Source organism: Musa acuminata, chromosome BXJ3-2, assembly GCF_036884655.1.
Source record: "Musa acuminata AAA Group cultivar baxijiao chromosome BXJ3-2, Cavendish_Baxijiao_AAA, whole genome shotgun sequence".
NCBI lineage: Eukaryota > Viridiplantae > Streptophyta > Magnoliopsida > Zingiberales > Musaceae > Musa > Musa acuminata.
The window spans coordinates 35,827,303-35,854,184 of NC_088350.1; the positions used below are offsets into that span (position 1 = coordinate 35,827,303).

General features: G+C 42.0%; 4 protein-coding genes and 1 long non-coding RNA gene across 6 annotated transcripts; 2 read left to right on the top strand and 3 right to left on the bottom strand.

Moving 5' to 3' along the window:
* Window positions 1-345: 345 nt before the first annotated feature.
* LOC103976817 (uncharacterized) lies at window positions 346-2,149 on the bottom strand. The gene has a single exon (XM_009392143.3). The coding sequence runs from the start codon at window positions 1,762-1,764 to the stop codon at window positions 988-990; it is 777 nt and encodes a 258-aa protein (XP_009390418.2). The 5' UTR covers window positions 1,765-2,149; the 3' UTR covers window positions 346-987.
* A 2,336-nt stretch (window positions 2,150-4,485) lies between these two features.
* On the bottom strand, window positions 4,486-5,845 carry LOC103976816 (transcription factor MYB78). Its single transcript, XM_009392141.3, has 3 exons — window positions 5,633-5,845; window positions 5,395-5,524; window positions 4,486-5,208 (listed from the first exon to the last, which is right to left on the bottom strand). Exons 1-3 carry the CDS (start codon window positions 5,790-5,792, stop codon window positions 4,617-4,619), a joined length of 882 nt encoding a protein of 293 aa, XP_009390416.3. The 5' UTR covers window positions 5,793-5,845; the 3' UTR covers window positions 4,486-4,616.
* A 3,077-nt stretch (window positions 5,846-8,922) lies between these two features.
* Window positions 8,923-15,344, top strand: LOC135631459 (uncharacterized). Of its 2 annotated transcripts, XR_010494393.1 has the most exons (6): window positions 8,923-9,037; window positions 14,014-14,116; window positions 14,204-14,277; window positions 14,355-14,423; window positions 14,515-14,592; window positions 15,204-15,344. It is a non-coding gene; the product is annotated as an uncharacterized LOC135631459 (long non-coding RNA). The 2 variants fall into 2 exon arrangements; XR_010494392.1 differs by lacking the exon at window positions 15,204-15,344 and having other exon boundaries at window positions 14,515-15,041.
* Window positions 15,345-16,128: 784 nt separating this feature from the next.
* LOC135632126 (uncharacterized) lies at window positions 16,129-24,443 on the top strand. The gene is made up of 9 exons (XM_065140555.1): window positions 16,129-16,548; window positions 16,946-17,180; window positions 17,322-17,494; window positions 18,631-18,773; window positions 18,944-19,121; window positions 19,277-19,844; window positions 20,903-21,015; window positions 23,141-23,384; window positions 24,084-24,443. Exons 1-9 carry the CDS (start codon window positions 16,358-16,360, stop codon window positions 24,309-24,311), a joined length of 2,073 nt encoding a protein of 690 aa, XP_064996627.1. The 5' UTR covers window positions 16,129-16,357; the 3' UTR covers window positions 24,312-24,443.
* A 662-nt stretch (window positions 24,444-25,105) lies between these two features.
* On the bottom strand, window positions 25,106-25,645 carry LOC103976815 (protein MKS1). Its single transcript, XM_009392140.3, has one exon. The coding sequence runs from the start codon at window positions 25,643-25,645 to the stop codon at window positions 25,106-25,108; it is 540 nt and encodes a 179-aa protein (XP_009390415.2).
* Window positions 25,646-26,882: the final 1,237 nt, after the last annotated feature.

Genomic DNA, 26,882 nt, shown 5'->3' on the forward strand with positions numbered 1-26,882 from the left:
AGGTTGCAGTGTGATGCTAAATATGTTTGCAATTAGTTCAATTTGATTTGTCAACTGATGTGATCACAGTATTCCTTACAACTACTAAAAACAAGGCTTGTTGTCTCTGTCCTTTTTTCATGAGGAAGTGAAACTATTCTGACTTTAGATAAGCTATTACTTGGGAAACACTTGGTGGTGATGATGGTGAGTAGTTTACTTGTGGTCGTTGAGGAACTCATTTAGATTTCTTATTTCAGCTTTTAACCACACATAATGCTACAGCATATTGCACGCACCAAAACATGTGGTGGTTGGGTTCTGTAGAGATCACGTTCATCACGGTGGCCTTTTTACTGCATGCCATCAGACATAATGATTGAGAGATCTACCAAAAACCATACTGCATACAATACATCCAAAGACTTCTTTTCGAAATAATTACTTTCCCAAGCATCCCTCACCGGTGGGTGCGCCATCAGAGTCAAGTCATAAAGACAAGAAGAATGTGACTTCTTATCTTTCCCCCAACTGTGGTTACATAGGACACAACGTAGCATTGCGGAAGGCATTACATACAATAACATATATAGATGCAGGTAGCAGCCAAAGTCAAAAGGCTTCACAAGCTTCAAGTTGTTCATATAAAAGCATACCACTCCTCCACGAAATTACTATCAAACCCGAAGAAAAATCATAGGACCAAGGAATGGAATGGGAAGAGAGAGAGAGAGAGAGAGAGAGATGAAATGGTCCATAAACATTCCAAGCAACCCACCAGTCATGGAGAGGGGAGGGGGTGGTGTTCTTGCTGTCCCCCATGGCCTAAGCACCCCTTGCTGTCCCACAAGCACTCCAAAGTGATAAAGATGAAGGGCATGGAAAAGAAGGGTAAGGAAGAAGCCCCCCTCCCCCTCTTTCTCAAAAGCAGCTCCTATGATCACAAGCAAACAACCCCCCCGTTGTCCCGCCCCCTCCCTCCTAATAATTTCAAACCAACACACGCCACTACGGGTAACAGGTAACAGCTGAGCTCTTGGCCATGTTCTTGTCCCCATGCTTGCAAAGTAGAAAGCTAAATATGCTCATACTGCTCGGCGTCGGCACGTTTATGATCGGACTGATTCTCACCGCATTCCCGTGTGACCGTCGCGAGCTCCCCGAGTAATAGTAGACTCTGGTCTTCGGTTCCTTTGAGCCTTTCCTGAACAACTCCGTGAACGGGCTGCTAAAACTGGCAATCGTGTTGATGCTGGAATTGTCGCAGTGCTTACTGCTCGATGGGTTCATCGGCATCGAGCCCGAGGACTTGCTCCGCAGCAAAGGGAACGGACAAAGGCTTCTCCTGCTGTCTCCGCAGTTGAGGCTGCTGCTCCTGCGGGGGGAGGGCCTTCCGATGCCGACGCCGCCCTCGCTACAGCTCGCCATGATCTCCCGAAGGCTGCCGCGCTTCCTCCTGCGTGCGCTCGCCGGCTTCGGCGCTGCAGGTGGATCGGCTGCTGATGCTGACGGCAGCGACGACGGGGAGGCGGCGGAGGAGGAGGATGGGGGATTCTTGATGGGTAAGGCGAGGAGTTTGCCGTCGGAGAAGAGGTCGTCGGCGAGGGAGGAGTCGTGGGAGAAGATGTCTGCGCCGAGGACGAAGTCGAAGTCGGAGGACGCGGATACATCCAGTGGAAGTGAAAGATCGAGGCGGTGATCGTCGCCGCCGGAGATGTCGGCCTGGGTGAGGTCGTGGGAGAAGGAGATCCTTGGGCTCACTCCCGCCCATCCCGAGCTCTCCATTGCCCCACTCAACTTTCATAAAGAAGAGGCGAAAAGAGAAGACGAGAGAGAGAGAGAGAGAGAGTAGCAAACAAGAGTAGGGGAGTAAAGAGAGACAGAAGAGGAAGGAGGGAATTATAAGGGGGAAGTTAACGGCAGTTAACGGCAACGAGGTGTACATGTGGTGGCTGATTAAACATGCAGGCCCGTAGCCGGCAGACGGCGTCGCCAACAACGAACGGAGACGTTTCGTCGTGCTTGGGGAACTTAGAACGACTCTTTAAGGGCCAGTGGTCGTCTAATAAAGACAGAGGACGACTACAATAGCAAAGGTCGGTCGAAGGGAGGATATACGAGAGGTGTACTTTTAACATACTTGCTAATTCGTCAAAGTACAGAGCTAGATTCGGATGATGGTCTTTAAGAGCCTATTACATAAACGAGAAGGGACACCTGTTGCGTATATATGTATATATATATAAGTCAACCTCTCCCTGTTAGGGAAGCACAGTATCCAAATCGACGGATCTTTCGCTTAAGTAGGCTGGTTTTAGCTGACACAAGTCTCAGTTGCTGCATCGATGCCATGCATGTAACCTGTTTGCATGAGCTTAAATGCTGCGTACCTTCCACTGAGGTAGGAGGCAGAGCAGAACAAAGATAATGTCAGATGACCGAGCTCTGTTTCCGGTCCGTAATCCCAGCGGGCATTACGACCTCCAACTTTTTCATGTCTTCCAGTTTGACCACCGCCGATGACGAACTGAGTAGATTTGGCGTGGAATGGGGCTACTGTTTACGAGCAGTACTACGTGGTCAAGCCTCCTCTTGAGCGCGCGGCATCGCAGAACAAGAGGATCCTCAATGGCAGTCACAGGTCCCGAGTTGGAAGTCAGTATGTGATGAACAGCGAGTGTTTGGTCCATCACAGTGCCAGCAACATCTTGGAATTGCTCGCAGAAGGAAAGTTGTCGGCTTTTATTTTATGTACGTACAGGAAGGCCAGATGCCTTATTTCTTTTAGAGCGGATTGCTACGAGGCATCAAAACAGAGCCACCGATGCTGCGGTATCGAAACCGAGTGGAGATGAGGCTCAGCTTTCGGGCACTCACCATCAGTTGAGAGGAGGAGGCGGCCACAGAAACCGTGACTCTGCTGCTGTCTCAGGGTGTGCAAGAGAAGACAAGCGGTAGAGGACGAAGAGTTGGAAGTTGGCGTCCGTCTCACCCTTGCGTGCAGAAAGGCTGTTATGATGACAATTGATGCCGGAGCAGCCACACCCAGGAGTCAGACACAGACCTTTAGTGAGTGAGAGCAGACCATATCAGCCCAAAAAGGTGGGGAGTTTTGAGGTGCATACCACCAAACCGGAGCTTTAATTTGGTAACAAAGAAAAAGCTTCATCCGGGAAGACAAAGCCATTCTATTCTGCCAAGCCTGCCCAAATCAACAAGATAAAATGTAGTCAAATGGACAGCTGACAAGTTCTTGGAACGCAGACGGTGCACGTGAAAGTTAACTAGATTAGGCCAAGGCAAAACCAATAAAGAGCATATGGAGTTAGGATGGCGTACGTACAAGAGTAAATAGGTTGGACGAGTAATTAATTCCTGCAGTCGATCATAAATAGTGAGGAGGGTTGTATGATCTTATGGTCGTCTTCGTACACAAAGAAGAGACTTGGGCGGGCCAGTCCATTAAGCAAAAAAGAATGCTGGACTCAGGTCAGACCCAACCCAGCCCTGCAATGACTTCAATTCTTTGTAGATCTTTCTTTTTTTGATTTGATTTGATTTGCCGTGTGCAAATGGTGGTGTTGGATTTACTTACCTCCTCATTCGAGCAGCATATGCTGATCGAAAGGGACGTATCGGAGCACAATACAATGTGGTGATGACGTGTTAGCCCGCTCGAGAGCTTTACCGAATGAGAGAGAGACTGTCTGACACCAGCGGAAGAAACGTAGGGAAAACATCGTGATGGAAACGTAGGGGATACGATACACTCACTGACACTGTAGCCAAATCCCTCTGTTGGTTGCAGCAGGGGTTTGCTCCACCAATGGAGGTGAAACTAATGCTGCTACAGTGGAGTTTATTCCGGGTTGGCAGTGAGTGAATACACATCCCTGAATGATGTGGCCCATCCTGGGACTTGAGTCCCGTCACGGGTCTCTCTCTCTCTCTCTCTCGCTCTCTCGCTCTCTCTCTCTGACATCCCAAAGCTTGATTGGATTGGGAGGCACACATATAACCCTCTCTCTCTCTCTCTCCTTTTTTCTGCAAAGAATCGTTGTAAAGCCACTATGGAATCTGACCTTTGGGGAGTGAAGTACTTGTGAGAGAGAGAGAGAGAGAGAGAGAGAGAGAGCTGTTCTCTTGTCGATCCGCCCCCTGTGGGTTTATTCTATCAAGGGCATTTTTGGGTTATAAAAAAATAAAAGGCACTGATGGTCGATAATAATATTAATAAAGTTATGAGTATATAGGAATAATCAATTAATTTTTTGAATGAGAAATAAACTTTCAATGCGGTTGCTTAAAAGTATTATTATTCCTTGATCCCTTGCTACGGTCGACAGTGGAACTCACTCGAGTGGGACTCGTTATCTTTACCTCCGACATGTAGCAGACCAATCTAAAACGGCCAAAAACAATCTCAAAAGGACTCGAGGAAGCCTTATTCTTCTCTTCCATTGCAAAAGAGCTGATAAGCTTTACCCAAGAGATCAGTCACATGGAAAACAAAAGGACTCGAGGTCTCCCGTTCCAGCACGGGAATTAACGGACTTCTTACACCATACACCTTTAAGCTTGTTGTATTCTTTTCTTCAAGGGGTATCCACTGAAACAAAACTTTGGATTCTGCTCACTCAGGTAAGCTTTTTAAGCATATCATGTAACTCATCCATGCTCCACAAGCTATCTCCGGTGTTTCTGCCGCAATTATTGTTACATACCGTGTAATCGGAGGCTGCATAGCTAGGCAATGATCCTGACATCAAAGCTATGTCCCAGGTGTCGAGGTCATAGGCGTCGTTCATGGAGTAGCCACTAGAGAATGGGTCGAAGGTGACGACATCCGTCTCGGCCATGGTGGCTGGGAGTCGAGGGAGCACTGTGGAGCACGGCGAGCTGCTCGGGCTGCGAATCTCCGCTCCCGGTGGCTCGTAGTATCGCATGCTGGCATCGGAGATGTCATGGAGAGAAGCTTGCTGGGCTTGGTCGGCCGCTGCTGTCGTTGCTGCCGAGATGCTAACGGCATCCAGAGATGATGGCGCGGCTTGGGAGGAGCCCGTCCTCTCGAGCAACCTCGGCATCAAGTAGCAGCGCACGGCATCTCGGAACGTCGTGCTGTCGGCGTCGATCTTGAGCTGCCTCGCCTGCTTCTGCACTCGAGTCCTCCAGTAGTTCTTTATCTCATTGTCTGTTCTCCCTGGTAGACGCTGTGCAATCCTAGACCACCTACGCACACATATCATGGATCGTGGCCATCAAAACCCTAGACAGAGTGATGCATCAAGTAAAAGAGAGATTGGCGTGATGAAACGTTAATGCAGTATGATACGATCTCATGAAATCATGCAAAATCACCAGTGATATACATATTATTTATATGTATATGTATGTATACATATGTGGATATAAAACCTGTTTCCCCACTTGGCATGGAGCTCAATGATGAGGAGCTGTTCTTCGGGGGAGATATTGCCTCGCTTTATGTCCGGCTTCAGGTAATTCAACCACCTCAGCCGACAACTCTTACCGGTTCTCCTCAAGCCTATGAATTAGCAGAAAAGATTTGGAGGCTACGGATTAGGAGCAAATCGCAAACATCAAGAAAGGAATTGGAACAAAGAGTAGCCTTTATCGGAGTCACATCAGCTACCTGAGCATCTAGCTAAGAGATTCCAGCGACCTTCGCCATGGCAAGCAATGTAGTGGATGAGGAGGGTGTCCTCCTCTAGAGTCCATGGCCCTCGCCTTAGCTCCATTCCCAGCTCGATTCTGTCGTATGATGATGATGATGATGCTCTTTTCTCAGACATTGTTGCCTCCTGACCAAGCTTCTTTCTGTAGGGAGCCTCGGGGAAGCTACACGGAGAAGAGGGCTGAGGTTCCATGTTATATAGATCACCATGCCGAGAAGAGTCAAAGCCTACATATAATGAATGGGATGGGATTTGAACAGTAAACCTCTTTTCTCTGTGACTTGTGGCAATTATAAAGGAATATTTGGAGGCTCACTCCCTCCCTCTCTAGTCATATACTTTTGAGGTTTACAGTGGATGGGAAAAAAAACGAAAATGGAAAGTGAGCTCCGTGGAGATCATGTGAGTCAATTTCTGTGGGAACTCTGGATTCTCTCTGCGATAAACGTGTCTGACCAAACAATAGATCACAGCGGTGGTTGATTTATACTGTCGAACTTGGATTTCTTTTAGAGAGCGAAAGAGATTAAGGGCGGTTAGGCTGCTGGAATCTTAAGAACGTCTCTTGTCGAGGATGTCTCCCCCGTGCAAGAAAAGAGAAACAAATGCCTTCCATTTTGGCGACAGGGACATGAAGGTGTGAGAGCCTGAAATTGTCCGGCAGGAACGAGTCTCTGCTTTGGATGAGACGTGAAACATTCCCGGTGCCATCCGAGTCGAAGGATGCATCGCACGGCTCTGCACCGGTCTTCACAAAGCGAGCATCTGGCACTTTCCTGCTGCAAATCGTGCTCGTCGCGACGGCCAAGTTAACCGTGAGGTTTCCCATCATCCATAGGTGTTTTGTTCCACAACGTGCGCAGGTGTCGGGAAAGGACATTTTACACAGTTTCTTTGGCTTTACGTTAGGAAACTGAACCCTCTTCGTTGTTTATCTCAGCGCAGGCCGGTGAACGATCACTGTGCATAAGCTATCACCTATGCCTCCATTCCCTTGCATCAGAAGCGGCATTGTTTATGATCGTGTAGTTTTCTCCGGACCACAAGCCCATACATATTGTTGGCCTTGCATCTTAAGCATACCATATGCACTCTATCATTCGACAACCAATAAAAACCTAGAGGAGAAACAATTTGGAGCTCCTACGGGTAGAACCACTCCAACCACTTTCTATCCCAAGTGGAGAAAGTGATGTAGGTTTCCACTCTCTCATAGGCTTCACCTACCAGTCTACTCTCCTCTACCTTGCACGGTCCACGGATGAGAAGAATACATACAGCGTTTGCTGTATGGCACAGTAGATTGGATGCATCAAGTCAAAAAATATACATTTTTACCTTGTGTGTGTACATATATATCTCTAATTCAAGTTGTTCTAACCTCGGTAATAGAAAATGCCAGTCTCGAGTAGATTACCAAGTTGGAAGCATCTTTTGTCTACCGGTCGTCATCCTCTCTCTCTCTCTCTCTCTGTGTGTGTGTGTGTAGTGATAATTCTGCATGCAAAATGTCCGAGTGTCGATCTTTGGGTAAGCTTCCTCGAGTTTGATGCTGACAATGCCAAGGACGGACACCGATGTTATGTGATTTTTCATGGTCATTTTTATGCAATTATTTCTTAAAGTTTTGATGTTATGTGAAAATCGTTTGAGGAAATAACGTTTTCAATCCCAAGGACGGATACCGATCGAAGACTACACCCGATGGCCGCGGCTCATCGTGATCAAGAGGAAACATTACATGTGATGCAGCAAACAGAAAGAAGCAATCTTCCACTGTTCTTGGATTCAGGAACATGATTTATTCCGAGGGAAATTTTGCACCGCGAGAAGACTGTGCAATCAAATCTTCTACCGGTGGAGATCATGGCCATCAGAAACAGCAATTTGCTCGACACTTGGACTTGCTTCTCATGAAATTAAAGGTCAGGAGAGTCTGTCGAACTATCAACACTCATTGCCTGTTTGCTTTGGTTGTCATCTTCTTCTTAGTCCCACCACAGTTTCTATTTTTAGTCTCGAATTGCTTTATCGCGGGGTGGGGTCTCATGGATAACCTACTAAAAATGAGCATCGATGGTGGCTTTGTCAAGCTTCATCATAAAAAGAAGGCTGGATGTTCGGAGGGTCACTCGCTCTTGGCATCACAGTCCAAGCCATGAAAACAAAGCGTTTTTGCTTATAAAGACTTGGCATCGATAGGAGCCTCTGGTGTATTGACAGAACAAGATTATATCAAGAATTATACAGAGAAAAAACCAGTTAAAATCTAATTCACTTGACGGATAATATCGAATTATTGGTTGCGAAAAGCCTGTGGTATTGCATCTCCTACGTGTTTGTTGTCATGCTATTATCTAAACTTCCAACTTTTTCTTCAGGCCTTTTGCTCATCGCTGCCGCAAAATCTAGCCGTAATTTCTTGCCTCTGATGCCACAAAATTCTGAATCTAGAAGCAAGAATCCATGACCATAAAAAATCTCTCGCTGAGAGGAAAACACAGGATCATATGCGGAGGAGAACAAAGCTTAAGAAACTTGTTTGACTAGGGAATGTAAAGAGCATCGACTTTACATTATGGAGACCACGAGTTTGATCCCCACCGGTCCATATTCTTTTTTGCCGAACGAAACCAGCTCTAGAAGAAGGAGGACTGACGAGAAAAGAGAGCTAAGAGTAAATCCTTTGTGCCAATGCCTTGGCTGGGATCATTAACCCATAGGCTGGCTTTATAGGCAGGCACTCGAGCCATCATCTCCTTATCCATACCCTAAAATAATCACCAAAAGACGTCAATGTGAACAACCTTCATTTGTTTAAATGTGATTCTCATCACCCAGTTGGTGGTGCATGCACATGAGCAGAAAGAAGATCATGGTTTCCACACGGTCATTAGCATGTTCCTTTTGAAATGAAAGCAGTCAACAGTCAACAGTCAACAGATCCATGATTTGATAATGCATTAATAGACTGCTTCGTTTGTGATTCCAAAATTATTAACTCTCATCCATACAAGCAAGGCTCAGAAAAGAAAAAGACTAAAGTGCCAGATATAACCTTCTCAATCAATAACTTAAGCATGCGATTAATGGTAGCACTGAGGATATTAATACATCAAGATTATTACTTTAATCAATATAACCTTCTCGCTTGGAGCCCATTGGGCCCAATAAATTTCATTGTTGGGCCGGATGGGTGCGTATCACGTGAGTCAGTTTACAAGACCGAGCCCCGTCATCGTTCGCACGCGACGGAAGCGGAGTGCCGTCTCTATTGGCGCTGAGCTCCGCGTCAGTGCCCTCCTTTCTTTCCCCTCGCTAGGGTGGGTTACCATTGCTGCCCCCTCGGCGTCTTTGTTCAGGTTATCCTTTATCTTCTCCCCTTAGGTCTATATCTTCGTTATGTCTTCTGTTGTGGGCGATTCTTGAAATCATTCGGTCTGGGATGTGATGGGAGTGGTTGTCGTCAAACTGAGGTTTTGGCGACGTGTAGTGATTGCTTGTCTTGGTAAGAAGGAGGAGGAAAGCATGATCGGAAGATCGACGATGTTGGGTGCGTCGGAGTCGTTTAATTCTGAAATCGTGGGACTAGTCTGGTGATCAGTAGTTGTGTTCGCATTTTGACCAGCTTTGGATTTCTCTCTTCATGGTAATAAAAAGGTGGGATTTGTCTTAACTTTGAAGATGTGATCGAGTCTTGTCGCTGGAAAGCACTGACAAGTTCAAGAAGAAATTGTAATGTAGCATGAATTCCAAAGATAAGAGGAATCGACTGATTGAAATTTGCTGCAATACCAAATAAATTTCCAAAAGGATCTAATGATGTTAGGGTAATGTTAAATTCATTGGCTGTACATCGCATAGTTGACTTTGTTCTTATTACTTGTCAACTAGATTGCTTTCTTACAAATGTTTCATCTAGATTATATCAGTAAGCAGTATGCTACATTTTTTATACAAGCTATGCATCTCATTATATATCTGTCATACCGAGTGATACAAACTAGGATAATGTTAAATTCATTGGCTGTACAACGCATAGTTGACTTTATTCTATTACTTATCAACTAGATTGCTTTCTTACAAATGTTTCATCTAGATTATATATCAGTAAGCAGTATGCTATATATTCGATACAAACTGTGCATCTCATTTGTTTCTTTTTTTTTTTTTAAAAAAGAAAGAACTTCTATAGATTAGCCATCAGCTACAAAAAAAAGTGAGGCATAGAACCCCAACCAAAACTTCCACCCCAGGATTGCACAACTCCTTGGGCTCTTCCCTGGTTAGCTAACCTCCTGTGGGCACCTCACTTCATATCACGCCTAATGTGTACAAACCCTTTAACATGATTTCACTAGACAAACTCAAAATGTCCCTATGAAGGGTCCTTAGGTACCAAGGTACCTGGGATCAATTGTTGATATAGTCAATCCATTCTTTAGGGTCAGACTGCACCCGAGCATCGCTCCATCCTCTCCAGAGCCAGTACAATGGCCTTGCCTTCCACACACACAGCCCTTTCCACCTCGCAAGCTGCATGCCCAGCTGCCACTAAGTGCCCCTATCCATCCTTGATATGAATCCAGCCCTTGCAAAAACATATCACCATTAAATGACCCATCACACTCCATGCTGAATCTGTAATCCTCTATTAGTGGTAAGTTTCCCTTGGGCCTTTGGCTAGGAGTCCCATCAAGCTTCAGGAGAACCCTCAAGCAGTCATCAGTGGTCGCTGCCACCTTCGTGAAAAGGGTTTCCACACTCGTCTGATGGTTGCGATAGGTGAATGTCATTCATGTTTGTCCAAAGTTGCCATTAGGTGTTCCAAATCAGCGCTAAAAACACATCCTCACTAATGTTAGCATCCCTTTGTTTCCCCTCCAACCAGCATCCAGTGTACCATTCCTCAAACTCACTACATCAATCTGGAAACGCTCAACCAGTTTTGCCCAAAGCAGAGAAGCAGTTCTGCATTGAAACATATCATGCCTAGCAGATTCTGAAGAACATTTTTGCACACAGGACACAACAGAATTTGTGAGTGAATGATACCAGCAGTGTAATCAGAAGCAGGCAATTTGTTCCACCTAATCTTCCATCGGAAAATTTGAACTTTAGGATAAACTTTCATGTTCCGCAACGTCGTCCAACTGGACCAGTATTGAGATTACTAGGCTGAGACCTTCCTCTCAATGAATGATATGCACTTTTGGCAGTGACACAGCCATCCGGAGTTGAGGCCCAAACCCAGCAGTCATCACTGGGGTTCCTAGCCAAATGTTTCCTTCAGATCCTACTCATTAAACAAGGATGAAAACATGAATTCAGCAGGGTAACATTTCAGTCATTCGAGATAATGAATTAGAAACTGAATTAAAATCATTAAAACAATTGATGTTAACCAGCGTAGGCCAGTGGCTAAATGGGATGGTACCCACCCAAGCCTCATTCCAATGGTGACTACCCACACCCGAGCCAATATACTTCTTAAACCCATCCTGTGTATCCCTCATCAGACGACACAGGTTCCTCTAATTCCAGGAACAGTTGTACAATCTTTCAGAACTCCAAGGTTTTAACCCATCATATTTAGCTTTAAGAATCCAAACCCAAAGATGGTTTTCCTGAGGCGTTTAGCACATATGGTTTTCTGAGCCACGCTAAGGTCTCTAATACCAAGACCTTACTTGAGGTATCTATGACTTTTGTCATACCAAGTGTTACTTGGAAGTATCTATGACTTCTTTACTGGCACACCAAATAGTCCCAGAATAATAATGATGATAAATGAGGTAAGATGGACTCCCAACCACTCGTGTAAACATTTTGGATCACATGGTTTTAGCCTCATAAAGTTAATGGCTTAGTTTTCGTAATGAAGATGATTTTGCTTTCCTGTATGGTGGCTGCAGGGGCAATAAAGGTTATGGAAAATCATCACAGGTCATTAAGTGGAAACTTTGCACTCATCAATTCCATATGTTTGGTAGACCAATATTCTTGCAGCTGTACAATATTAAGTTCATTAAATTTGCAGATTTGCATTGTACTTTGTTCTTTCCTAGACTGTAAATAAGCAATACCGCATTTTAGATATATGGGGAAGATCGAACAGAACTAAAGTTTTCATTTCCAGTTGTGAATAGCTAGGCAGTTTATTATCAACGACAACTTTTTATTGTTAGAATGACTTGGATAATTTATTCAATATCTTTCTAGTACAAATATTTGTAATTCCAAAGGAAAATTTTCTAGTACAATATTGAAAAATTGAACATTTTTTTTTCTGAAAAAAAAAATCAATTACTCAACCGCATGAGTACAAAATAACACCCCTTAGATCAGAGGCAATGAGAGAAGAAAGACTATAGGACCACTCTGCTCTCCAAAAAGCTGAAGTTAGGTACATTCTAGCATGATTTGCTAGCCAATTGACAACTTGATTGCCTTCACGGTATATATATCCCTTCTCTGAAATTTAAACATTTTTTAGCATTGTTCGAATCCTGAAGGAAATCAACTTTTTGGAAGCTGAAGGTCTTTCATTGTGATTTATATGCCTCCATACTTATTAAATGGATGTTAGGTTGCCACTTGGCAATATCATTTCTTAAATTCACCAACTAATAGTTAGTATGATACCAGTTGCAACCATTCCTCGATTTGTTTACAAGCAACACACAGTTTGGCCTAACAACTGATGGACATGCTGGCTATGGAACTTTGGCACTAGATTAGAAAGTTTAGGTGGAAGATGAGAGAATATAATACCATATTTGAAGCTTGTTCTCATTGGCTATTTTGGTGTTTGTTATGCCTATATCAGCAGAAAGGTGGGTGGCTCATTTTAGCTACTTTAGCTGGCATTCATCATGGACTTGTGCTTCACATTTTACAATAACTACTGAAGAGGTCATGGGGTTGGAATGCCGAGGTTTTTTCTTAGCTTCAGACTCTTTTGGGACTCATACTTCAGCCAGAGCGAAAAGGAGTCATTTAGTTTGTATCACATAGCTTTAGACTCTGTTGTATTACATAACTAGATGTTTTCATTTCTAAAAAGGAAACTAGATCTGCATTGCCAATACTTGGAGATCATTCATCTCAAGCCTGATACCAAGATTTTTCCACTTCAACATACAATATCATATCATATCATATCATATCATATCGTATCATATATATATATATATATATATATATATATAATATTCATTTCTTTGTGATGTAGTTTTGTATAAGGATGCCTTTTGAGGTCCTTTTGAATTTTGTTTTTTCATTTCTTTAGAATTGACTAATCTTGGCTTGTTTCCCATTCAGTTCAATTGATCATGTGAAACTTAATGAGCTGGAATTTAAGGCAACTTATTTTCTCAAGTTAGGTTTAGTATTTAAAACAAGGTGCCCATTTTCAGTATGATTTTGCTTTCAACTCGTTTGGTTTCTGTAATTATCTGGCCTTCTTTAAGCATATGTTTTGTGGCCGAGAGTTGTTAAAACTCAGTGGTCGACTGTCATCAAATTGCCAGTAAGTCTTTCTTTTAATATGCCTTAACTATATCTTTTTCATTTCAAAACCATTTAATGATGCATGCTTTCTAACTCTAGTATTCTGAGAGTAAATCTGGCCTACATTTTTTTCTTATGAGTTTTAAAATTAGCAGATTGAGTTTATATGTTTATAAAATGAGAAGTGCCTAATGTGGAGCTATTCAGATGAAGCTTACAGTCCAAATTCATGTGCCATTCAATGCTCAGGCATGACAAGAACAGGTGCTTGCAAGTCCTACGAACCTGTCAATCCTATTGGTTGGGATATGACATTGACCTATCAGTTCGATGCCTGAAAATTATAGAAATGATGGTGATATTCAGTTATAACAGAGAGCCTTTTTGCATTAGTATCAAATTCAACAACTAAGAATCCTTATTGAGACCGTATTAAGAAGATTGTGAAGGATGTAAAAATAGTCTCTGCTTTGTTGATCTCAAACTGAGTGGAGTCATTGTGTTTGAATAATAAGAGCTTGTATGGTGCCCATCGGCCATCCTTAAATTTTCTGGCCTAAATGAAACATTAAACGTTATTATTCATCGCCTGGATCAAATTTTTGTTAACTTTATGGGGAGATGGATGGCTAGATTTAAACCGGCAGAGGCGTCCTAGATCTAGAGAGCAAATGTTTGATATAGTTCTTTTATTTGTGAGTCGGCCTGCAACTAAGATTACTTGATTGGAACAATCCTTGTACTGTGTTTTGGATTGGTAGATGATGTGTGGATAAACGCAGTTTACTCATTAAGTTAAACAGTAGGATTCTATTCTTTTTTGCAGTGACAGTGACGGAAAAAATGGATCATCATATCCGCACTGTGGCTAAAGCTGTTGGATGCAGAATAATGGGCTCTTAATTCTGTTGTGGAGAACCATCATTATGGTGAGGAAGTAAAATCTATTTCCTTGATCTATACTCCATTTTGATTGAATATCTTTGTTGCTTATATGGTTTTGTGAATGGTTTCAGGTGAGAAGAGAGAAGAGAGAAGATTAATGAAAGAATGGGATGTTTACAAGACCCTTGTTCCCGGCTGTTACAAGGTAGTTAGTAGTAGTAGCCTTTGTCATTAGATTTCTCCTGCTTCGCAGCCATGATGATCTCTGAGGTATTCTTTTAGACAATGGGCATGGCGGGAATGCTCGATGAGATCATTAACTATGTTCAGTCACTGCAGAACCAAGTCGAGGTAAGATCTGTTCCTACGCTAAAAGAACCGAGTTTTCACTCTGCTTCCTGTTTCATTTTCTGAAACCTTGAATAATTTTTTTTTTTTACAGTTTCTTTCGATTAAACTTTCGGCTGCAAGCTTCGTTTATGACTAGTGCCTCGACACTGAGAGCGTTTTGACATCGCGGGTGAGCATAATAAATTAAACGATCCTTTCATCTTGTTCTTGTGCTGCCCAAACAATTCTACACAGTGGCATATCATGGGGAAATAGTCCCAGTTCGTGGGATAGGAAAGGAGCAGAGCCTCTAGTTTTTTTGTTTTTGTCGGTTTTCCAATCCCCAGAAAGCATCGCTGCCAAAGAATTCTAATAGCCTATGCTGTCAACATGACAGCGAATGAGCGAGCATCCGAGAGCTGCACAGGATGCAAGAGATGATTCTTTGTTTGACCAATGCCCATGATAAATATTATGTAGCTGAGGTGAACTTAACATCCTTTAGTTGGCCACAATTTAGAGCTTAGGTGGTACACATGAGTTCCGGTCTCGAGTCATCATCGCAAGTCTCATCCTGATGCATTCTAACATGTGTTATCCACACTTTACTGTTCTAACATGAGTTCCGGTCTCGAGTCATCATCGTAAGTCATTATTATTATTATTATTATTATACTACGAAAGAGAAGAAAACAAGAGAGATGAAGCATTAGGCTTCCAGATTTAATATTGAGAACCTAATAGGTAACTTGAGAGCAAACCTAATAATAATAATACGTGCTTCTTTGTGTTTCCTAACAGGTAACAACAGGAAAGGAACTTTCCCTGACCACCTACCTGCATTCATTTGCCCTCTCTCGTCATTACCCTCTCTCTCTCTCTCTCTCTCTCTCTCTCTCTACCGAGGAATAGTTAGTTGTAAGCAAAGACCAGATCGTTAAATATGAGACGCAGGTGGATTTCAGAAACAGCATGATTAGCAGGATGTTCACTGGATGCCATGTATATGCATGTAGTAGTCTCTCTCTTCCGTTCTTTAGCTTCGACTTGAAACAGGCGATACCTGTAAGATCAGGTGGCACCTCAGATTACACCGCAAGTATGATACCCATATTATTATTACCAAGTTATCGTGCATGCCGTTTAGATATCGAATGAAGCGGGTTGCATGTTGCCGTCAGTCACGGATCGATGATCTCATGACCCCCAATGAGCCCGGCCCATGAGGACGTCACGAGAGAGGTGGCGGTGGCGGTGGCGGTGGCGGTGGTGGGCGGAAACATGCATCCTTCCTTCCTACGGAATAATCAGCGGCATTTAGTACATGAATGAAGACACGGAGATGGTCAACGATTGATTTCACGAGGCTCTCATCGACAAAACCCCTACTATAAAGCAAATCGAGACAAAAAGGAGGTGACGGTTACAGGCTCGTCACGTTCTTGGAAAAGTAATATTGTCCGACGCATACCTGCATGCAGAGGGTAAGCAAGGGGATTGGTCAGGCAGGCGGAGTGGTCCTGGGCCCCGCTGGCTCCCTTCTCCGACAGCCTAACGCGGGTAAAAGAGCACCGATGGTTAAACGAGGCGCTTGGCGAGGCAGTCGATTGATCCTAGGCCCCAGAGCCTCACTGATCCGACGCCTCGCGAGTAACAACGGAGAACCGACTCGGTAGGCCCATGTACTTACTACTCCCTTCGCCCCCACGTTTGCGTCGCATCCAACCACCTCTTTACCCTTCACATCGCATTCTTTGCTTTGCTCCCTCTTCTCTTGAGAGTTCAAGAAGCGGAATCCCCCAATTGTTCGCCCCACGCATCCGAACATAGCGCTCGGAGGGGACATGGGGTTCAAGAAGCAGAAATCGCAACCCTTAGAACGAATTTGGTATTCGTCGTAGGAGGGATCTCGGATCTTTCGAGGAGGAGGAGGAGGAGGAGGAGGGCAAAGGGAGATGGCGATGATGAGCAAGACACGCGACCTAATCGAGGGGCTCGTGCGAGAGAAGTCTTTCAAGTGGGCGCTCAGCCGCCGTGCCTCCTTCGAGGACGAGTACGAGGAGATGGGCCGGTCGCCTTCCGGACGCAGGAAGTGGATATCGGACCTCTCCTCCGTGGCTAATGTCATCGTCGGCCGCTGTTCCCAGTATGTTCGTCTCTTCATCATCCCTTTCCTTAATTCAGCCGCACCAGCTTGGATTTGATCTCAGTGCCAATAAAGAAGAAGAAACAATCCTGAATGTAGTTCGAGAAAGAGAATACAAAGATATCTTCTCTTTTAGCAGAGTAAAACAACGATTCATAGTTTAGTATTGCTCCTTATCTTTGAATGGATGTGTTTGTTGAGCGGTCATGTATGTGTTTGTTTAGTGGTTATACTTTGGCTTCTTGATATAATTCCTAGTGAAATGTATGATGTGGTGCAAGAACTATTGTACCAGTTGGATTATCATCACGAATGTTGTTATATGTATGTTTATATGTTTAGGGTTTCATCTTCTTGCGGAATTCTTGATGGTGCTCGGGGTTCTGTCTTTCTGCAGAATTCTTGATGTTACTATGGATGAACTTCAACGGAATTTTGATTCGGAAGCATCTGATGCTATCAAGCATTCCTCAAGTTATGCAAGGAATTTCTTGGAGTACTGTTGTTTTAGAACCCTTGCACTTTCTACTCAAGTTGCTGGCCACCTCTCGGATAAAGCCTTTCGCCGATTGACGTTTGATATGATGTTTGCTTGGGAGGCTCCTGCTGCTGCAGACCAGCCTATACATAAGGTCTCTATCTGCCATTCATCTTTTTCCCATCCATGTTTTGCCATTTATGCCTGTAAATACTGGTGTGAACAATTAGTGTAGTGTAAGCTGTACAACAGGTTTCCTTAGTCATTGTGAGTTGATCAGTGTTTAGCTTTACAGATGGTGGATAAGGAGAGAACTGCAGGTGTGGAGGCTTTTTCTCGAATAGCACCTGCCATCCCCACCATCGCAGATGTAATTACTTGCTTCAATCTTTTTGATAAGCTTACCAATTTGACTGGCGGTCGGCTTACTTTTGCTATCTACGAGAAGTACCTAGCCGCATTAGACAGGTACGGCCAACAGCAACCTGGTTAATACTTTAGAGTATTTATTTATTAGTGATCTATGATTGTAATCCACACCAGAGAGCTGCTGCTAATAATTGGAAAATCTTTACTCAAAATTGAATGTAGCCCATCTTCTTCAATATATCTATGATCGATAAATTTCTATTCAACTCCACTTTGCCCTTCATGCTTTGGTCACAATTTAATTGTTATCAAGACTATGCCCATGTAGTCTACAAGCCATACATTCTTTTGTCTCCTTCCAGGACAAAAAAGGGCAAGGGTGGCACCCTTGCTCATACTATGTATACTAACATGGAGTGTATCTCTTTATGAAGAAAAAAAAATTACTAAAATTAGAATTCATTGATTTTGTGGAAGTGTTTAGTCATCATACGTTGCTTTCATCTGGTCTTGTCACTGTGCATCTGCTCATAGTGTGCCCACATTGTCATGGTGCTTCATGATCATTAAATGATTGACACACATATGTCACAGCCCTTGGCCAGTGGCACCCATCTGTGATGATATAATCCTTGATATTGTGGTTGTTTTTTCAAAGAATCATGATCCGGAAAAGAAGAGACTATTAGGCTTTTTAGTGGTGTTACCCACTTTAGGATCATATATGTTTAGATTGTGTTTCTGGTTGAATGATGCATCATCTTGTGGAGCGTGCAGTGCATCAATAGGCTGTTCCTATTTATTGATACTTTTGGATCAAGTTAATAGGTGAATTATTTTGGACCAACAAGGAAATATGATGTGCTGCTTCTTATTGACGTGGAAGATGCGGTAGCATCTTGGATTCCTAAGAGCATGAAACTGTTGAGATGATGTTGTACATGAGGCAAATGACTTTTGTTTATACCTTCTGTTATAGAATTTTGTTAGCTCTATATAATTATATTACTTTGCAAATCAATATATCATTCCAAAGATAATGCTGCTATGCCCACGTTTGAATAAATGGGACAGCAGCTTACTTTTAAGTGTTTTCTGTTACATGGTTGGATGATGTTCATTTTGGTATACACGTGGTATGGCATCTCCTTTTACTTTTTCAGACATCATATAGTGTGCCAGAAACTGAAAATAGCAGTATCTTCTCTAAATGTTTTCCTTTTGTTACTCTACAGAGCAATAAAGAAGATGAAAACTCAGTCTGAGTCATCTCTTCTATCGGGTCTTCGTCTCCATAGAGGAGAAAGGATCCTTGAAGTGGACGGAACATTGACCACACAACCAGTACTTGAACACATAGGACTTTCTACATGGCCTGGTGTGCTTCTTCTATGGTTCACTTTGTTTTAGGCAATTTGATAAGTATAGGCCATTCAAGTGATTGGTAATTTAGTAGATGGTTTTAGATCACCACATCCTCAGATTCTGAAAGCTCATATTTGAATGGTTCTGAACATCTACTTGATTTCTTTAACTTGTCAACCGCAGGAAGATTAATATTGACAGACCATGCTCTCTACTTTGAAGCACTGCGACTGGTAACCTCTGATAAGCCAAAGGTATATGAGCTTGCAGATGATCTTAAACAGATTATCAAGCCTGAGTTGACTGGGCCATGGGGTTCACGTCTTTTTGACAAGGCTGTCATGTACAAATCAATATCACTGTAAGTGAGTCCATGTACCAATATACTGTATAAAATTTATAGTGAATAACTTGATGTTTTTAATTAGTTCTGGGGCTTTAGTGGATTTAGGAGCATAACTGATATTATTAACCATGGACCTGTCGATTAATACGGCCTCCCATATCTTTTTGTAGATCAGAACCAGTAATCTTGGAGTTTCCCGAGCTTACAGGTCATTCTCGTCGGGATTATTGGCTAGCCATAATGCGAGAAATTCTTTATGCCCATAAATTTATTCAGAAATTTGAGATAGAAGGTGTTGAGAAAGAAGAAACACTCTCAAAAGCTGTACTGGGCATTCTACGGTTGCAAGCTATTCAAGAGTTAGTTTCTTCGGTGCCTGTGAAATATGAAACCCTTCTGATGTTTAATCTCTGTGATCAGCTTCCTGGAGGTGACGTAATACTGGAAACACTAGCCAATATGATAGCCTCTAGGAAGTTGGATCGGACCAACCAATTTAGTTCAGGAGGTGGAATGTACTCTATTTCTGCTCTGGGTATTTTGTCAAACCTGGGTCTTGTATCACAAGTCTCAGCAGATGACAAGCTTCTTGTTGGTGAGATAGTTGTAGGGGAAATGACTTCATTAGAAAGGGCTGTCAATGAGTCCAGGAATAGCTATAAACAGGTAGAGCAAGCACAAGCTACAGTTGATGGAGTTAAAGTAGATGGTCTCGATACCAATTTGGTAGTGATGAAGGTATTGTGCTTGCATTACATTTATCTTTATCGATAAAATTAATGACGTGAAACAATCATGGAATTATCTTGTAGTTGTTTTTACTTCTACTTTTGTGCTTTTAAGATCTTAGTATCACACTTTTTTTGCTTTAGAATTGAATATGTTGAATAGTGTCCTTGATTGTATTGGAAGGTAAGCCATGTGTGATATGCTGTAGTTGACACTGCTCACAGTTTAATGAGACTGGAGTTCTGAATAGCTGTCAGTTAACCATAATGCAAAAGCAATACAATTTGATATCAGCAAATGCTAATTAACTGAAAGATGAATCAACATAATATCATAAATAATGGATTTCAGGAATTTGTCAGTGAGGTGAAGTTTCAAGTCAGACAGTTTGAATTATAAGTATTGTGTAAATGAAAGATATATAGAGATTGAGGTTTCAAGAATGGTGAATGACAGGAGAATTTCTAGATTTATTGGTCACTAGCTATCCCTCTTATTCTTGGTTTCCTTTTCCTTTTAACTCTTTTCTCAAACCTTCTTGTTCCTTAACTAGATGTCTTCTTAAGACAACATTCTGCTTTAGTTTCTTTCTCCTTCCAAGGCACAGTGTGTCTCGGCATATTTGCTCCTGTTGAATCCAGGGTGTGACTTTGGAAATGATTAATTGCTTCTATTCTCTGCTGCCTTTTCATTCTCTCGAGCCAATCACAGCTTGGATATGTAAGCATTTGACTAATACCTGATGACTCTTTTTTATGTTAGATTCCAATTCTACACTTACTGTTATCTCCTACCCATTGAAACTCTGACGGGACTTCATATCTCCAGAGCTTACTTAGTTGATTCTGCTTAGAAAAGGATTAATGTTTCTTTATTTATTAACAGTTGGAGCAAGATCCATTTGCCCTGTGAATATACATACACTTTGGATGATTAGTTCTACAGTATGCGAATGGCTATTGCAGTTTGTGTCATCAATTGACCGTAGAATTTATGGATGCTCTGGATTTCTGTTTGCAGAAAGATACAATCTGATTTAATTCTTGTTGATTGAATTAATCTTGCAGGAGCTGCTTCAACCGATGATTCAACTGGGAAATTTCTTTGTTGCTATGGCTTCTTGGAATGAACCCATTAAGTCCCTCGTATTCAGTTCTTTATCTTGTTTCATCATTTTCAGGTTTGTTTTTATTTATATTTCTTGTACTGGAATATTGTTAAATATTTTAGACGGTAAGAAGTTGTACTGCAGATTCAGGGTCATTATTATATGTTTAAACTTTTGGATTAAGATAATTAATTTCTTATTTTTAGAAAATTAAGCTTCCTGCAGATTTATGGAACAAATTACGTACTGTCTCTTGATTCTTGAAGTATACATGTAAAATGTTCATCACGCTATTGCTCTCAGGCAGTGATAAATATTCTATTCAAATTTGTCCAAGAATAGTTGCAAAATAGAATACCTATTGTCTAAAACATAACTCTCTTGAGGAAAAAGTCACGAGGAAAAACAAGAAAGACATACATGGTTAGTGCATCACATAAATGAGCATTTTTGAATTCAGAACCTGTTCAATAGTGATAATTAGAACATTTTTTTTAATATAATGGAGACATTTTATTGAAGAAGCCTGTAACCTGGTTGACAGAATAATCAAGGAACAAAATGAAATTCATCAATATGAAATTGATGTGAAGAAACTTTCCGATAGATAATTTGTAAGAAGTTCCAACAATGAAAATGTTGTTTTGGTATGTGAATGCTATCTAAATTCATGGTTGGACCGGTGTGTATGGCTGGTACCCTATGTACCAACATACCAGAATTTTAAGAAAATGACTGGAAAAATCAGACCCAAAAAAACTTATTTCAGGTTTTTTTTCTCTGTTTTATAGGTTTATAAATTTAAATTAAATAAGAATAAAGTAATGTCTAAACTATAAATCAGTAGAAACTCTAAGCTATATGTGTCGAAAATATAAATTCTTATTAATTATGTCATAAATCAATACAAATGCATGAATGATCCCCTAATTAGCCATTAAACATGGTAGAATAAGCAATTTTTTTTGTCTTTTATCCAAATCAAATTCCATCAGACCTCAAGTTTCAATTTGTCTTTTATCCAAATCAAATTCCACCAATCATCTAGTATACGACTAGTTTGACCCTGTTTCAAGTGCCGGTGGCTAGGTCAACTGGCATACCATGTCATACGGTACTGCTGTCCTTGATCAACATTCACTAAAACTAAACAATGAAGAATTATTTAAGAAGAGGAAATATGAAAAAGAAAACTAAGCAACATACTTGATGATTGAAATAAAGAAGATTTGTAGATACACAAATTATGTCAAAAAGCATAAACAAATTAATTATATTATAAATCATTATACAAAATATAAGATATCAATTAAACAAAAAAGAAAAATATTCCTATTAACACCAAGTGAGTCCAGAGGAGGAACTGCATTTGAGACTTTGTTATGGGGTAAGTAAATACCCAAGTGTTTATTCTTTAGCCAGACGGAGCCATAAACTTGTATTTGTTTGCTTATGCCTTAATCTAATTAAAGCTATGCAGAAGCAAATTTCAATTCAGTGATAAGATTCTAGCTCTCTTGTTGGCTACATAGGATAGGCTTGCACTTGAATAGATTTGAGTCTTGTTCTATGTTATATCAGCTGGTTTGACTCGGCGATCTGTGCAAATTAAGCTTTTGAGTGAAGCATGCTTCTACAGGATTTCTCATATGAGCCTTGTCCAAGTCTCATCCATAGCCGGTTTCTACATCACCAATTGCTCAGTTATTTTTATGTGATGGTGGGTTGTTTATTTCAGCAAGAAATACTATTTAAAAATCTCACAAAACTTTAAGTGCGTATTTCCTATTCTGTAAAATGGCTGGTGAATTATGCTCTTGTAGCTATTCCGGAGCCTTTTAATGAACCTTCCTAAGTTCTCCTGCTGGTTTGATACCATCCTCATGTCTCAAGAAAATTTACTCTTCTTGTGGCTCGATAACCGCAAACCTGGCACTTTGGATAGGGAGACACTAGGATTAAATCCACTTTGCATTGTTTTTCAGGTTCTCTATGCATATCTGTAATTTCTGTGCCCTCCGTTGTTTAGGTCTCCTTTAATAACATTTAGTGCAAAAGTTCATGAAAATCCTTGATTGTCGAAACTGAAAGTACATCTCAATCAGATTAATAGTATACTCTCTTTTTTATCTTTCTGATTTTTTTCTTCTTAAAGAATTGATGATGGGTTTTTATGATTTATTCTAAACTTGTGCAGGGGATGGATTGGTTATGTCCTCGTTCTGGTGCTTCTCTTTGTTGCCATCTTCATGCTGCTTACTCGATTTACTAATCAAGGAAGGCCAATAAATCAGATCAAGGTGAAGGTTCCTCCAGTTATGAACACAATGGAGCAGATCTTGGCAGTTCAGAGTGCTATCTCTAAAGTTGAAGAGTTAGTTCAGGATGGAAATATTGTTCTCTTGAAAATACGAGCTTTATTACTGGCTGTTTCTTCCCAGGTTTTATTTTTCTCCTTTGTTGCTGTCCCATATATTCTTGTTGGTTTGTGTTAACACACTTCATATTTATCTATAAGATATGTGGCGTGAAGTGCAGTTATTTTAAGTTACTTCATTTGTTGTGAGATCAACAATGTATAATCAAACGGATCCAAGCGTATGTTGTCAGGTCACTAAAGTGCATTAAGTATCATAACCTGATTAATTTTTTTTGTTTATTATTATTTTTTTATTAACTACTGCCAATTGATACACTCCAACTATGTAATCAAAATTATTTTTTTAAATGGCTGATTCATCATTTGTTTGAGTTTTATTATGAGACTAGACATTTGTGTCTTACTATAAAAAGTTTATATCGGCACAATTTGACTTGATTGTTTGTTTACCACTTGTGAAATGCCAAATGGATGGAAAGTAAGAAACATGGATGATAAGATGTTGCCATTAATCAAGAGAAGTTGGACATGGTACTGAAGAAGGTTTACATAATTCTGGATCAGCTCTAAGCTCCTAATGTTGATTTAGTGACATTTTACAGAAGATGGTTTGCAACATGTTGATTTAGCATGTGAATTTGCTTATAAACTCCTAATGTTTGCTTGTCTTTTTTGTTTCTAATCTATGTTGTTGGCAGTTTACAATGTAGCCATGCATTTGAATGTCAAACTTGTTGAACCATTCAATTGTTGTCAACAGGCGACAGATAGAATTATACTGGTGCTGGTTTTGATGGCCTTGGCGATAGCTTTTCTACCTAGTAAACTGCTTCTCTTGATGCTATTTCTGGAAATATTTACTAGGAATTCACCACCGAGAAGGGTGAACACAGAGAAATGCACCAGAAGATTGAGAGAGTGGTGGTTCAGCATACCTGCAGCTCCAGTTGTTGTTGAAAGAGACAAGGAGGATAAGAAGAAGAGGTGATATTGTACACATAGTTGCGTGAACGTAGATTTCTTCACTGCGGTTGTAAATAAGATGACATTGCCCAGTCATTCAGAAAATGTCAACTGTTCAAGAAATGAAATGTTATTAATGTAAAAGCAATTGTCTTCAGTGTACTTGCATTTGCTGTATTGATCTTATTGATCTTGGTGAAATGGCACCCGTGAGTATACAGGGCTTCTTAAAACTCTGCTCTGCTGTTTTGTTTTTGCTTTGTTTTTTTTTCTTGAGGATTAGATGCACAAGTATGGGTTGAATTTGCCCTAAAAGTTAATAGCAACCGTGGCATGTGGCATATGGTGGATATAGTAGTAGTAGTGGTGGTGGTGTTCGCTGCCATTGTCACGAGAATGTTTCGGGTGTCATAATTGTGCATGATATAATTATGAAATATTTTGCGGATCATAACTGTGCAGGACATTAATTAAGAGAAGTGACACAGTGATCCGACTTGGATATCATCTACATATATATACCCCGTTACTGTTCTGGTGCAATCGGTTTCATCAACAACCACGGGGTAATCCAACGGATGGAGAAGATCAACGGCGGGCGACCAAATTGGAACACTCCGTTACTGTTCTGGTGCAGAAGTAATCGGTTTCATCAACAACCACGGGGTAATCCAACGGATGGAGATCAACGGCGGGCGACCAAATTGGAACACTCCTGTCCTCGTGCCAAAGGGTGGCAACCAAGAAGGGATCATCGTATGAGCCCATTTTTATTAACATCAGCGGACGAAAAGAAACGAAGAATTATTGATTGCTCACTCACTCTCGGGGACGCCGTCTCCCTCCAAAGCTGTCAATACTCATCGCTTCGACGACAGAAGGCGACACTGCCCCACTAGCATCCATGCATCCAAAGAATGCGCTCGGGAAGCCGGGCGTCAACAGCATCGGTGTCTCCGCCGACGACAGGTTCGGTGGTGGCACAGTGTCGAACCCCGCCCAAGACATCGTCGTGGCAGATGACAACGAGGAGCTTATGAACCAGGAAGATGAATCACTGGACACGGCGGCGTCATCTTCACGTGAAACGTCTTGCGGTGGAGCGGAGCCGTTGGTTCCGTTGTCGTCCTCGGGGGACTGGGATCGACCGGTGAGCTTCTGGACGAGCGCCATGAAGTCGCTGGCCTGCGTGTGGATGACCTTGGGCGAATGAGTGTAGATGACGACGGGATGGTTGCGCTGGCAACGGGCGCCGGTGGCCGCGGAGGACGAGGGAGACTTGTGGATGAGCTGGGAGTCCTTGTGGATCTTGAGAGGGGCGGAGCGGGGGCCGTTGATCTCTCGTACGGACGGGCTCATGGTGGCGGAGTCACTAGGAAAGAGATAGAGGAGGTGGATGGATGACGACTTTAAATATGGGAAGTAATCAACGGAGATGACAACTCGGAAGAAGAGGACGCGATTTATACATATATATAAATAAATAAATAAATAAATATGTAAGTATGTATGTATACGCTGCATCGCATCGATTAAGGAGGAGGATCTGATTCAGAGAGATGGAGAGAAATATGGATGGTTGTTTTTGGTTACATATGGCTTACATGACAATTTTTTATCTTAGAATCTCAGATGGATAAACTTGTTCAGATTTCCAAGGTTATGGGAGGAGGAGGAGAAGAAGAAGGGATTTCGGTCATCGAAATGTTAATTGCCTCGAATAAATAAGCCGATGTAACTAAATGATCAAGTTGTCAGCTGATGGTTTGATGCTATTGAATCAGTATCATTCTGTAATTTTTTTTGAACTTTATAGACAAAAAATAATAATCTTAATTAATGGATCTAATTAATGAACCCACACCGTCCGTCCCCTCCTTTGTCGACCAATGGCGGCATATCGGTGGATGGCTCCGTCGAGGCGGTGTGCTATGAGATGCTACCTGATCCCACTAACACCGCCGCACCCGTCTCTCTCGAAGAACATGGAGCGCCCGCCGGCGACGTCTGCCGAGGAATCACGCCCATCTGTGGCTGACATCGTCTTCGAGGATAAGTATTTGGTTGCTGGCATGGCGCCACCCTCTCCTCGCTTTCCCCCCCCCCTCTTGGCCATTACTGGCAATCAGCGGTGTTGCGTGGAGTCTGTTCACCATCGGTGAGATTGAGAACTCGACATCTGGTGGATTTCTCTGGGGAAATTTTATTTTTTGGGGCTCTTGGTTGCGGTAAATCAAATCACTCTTGTTGGATCATCTATGCTGCGTGGAGTCTGTTCACCTGTGGTTACTCTTGTTGGCAACTACAGGTGAGACTAAGAAACCCAAATTTGGACGGTTTCGTATGAAAAAAAATAATTTTGGGGCTCTTTGCTTGCTTTCCGGAGGGCGGTAAGTTGACGGGAGAGTCTGGTCACCGCGATTGCACAATTAGACACACACGTGGTAGAAGGTACCGCGTGCGTCGAGTGTGGTAACCGACATGAGAATAAGATACTCAAATTTGGACGTTTTCGTAAGAAAAAAATTATTTTTGGGCTTCTTTGCTCGCTTTCCGGAGGGCGGTAAGTTTACGAGAGAGTCTGCTCACCGTCATT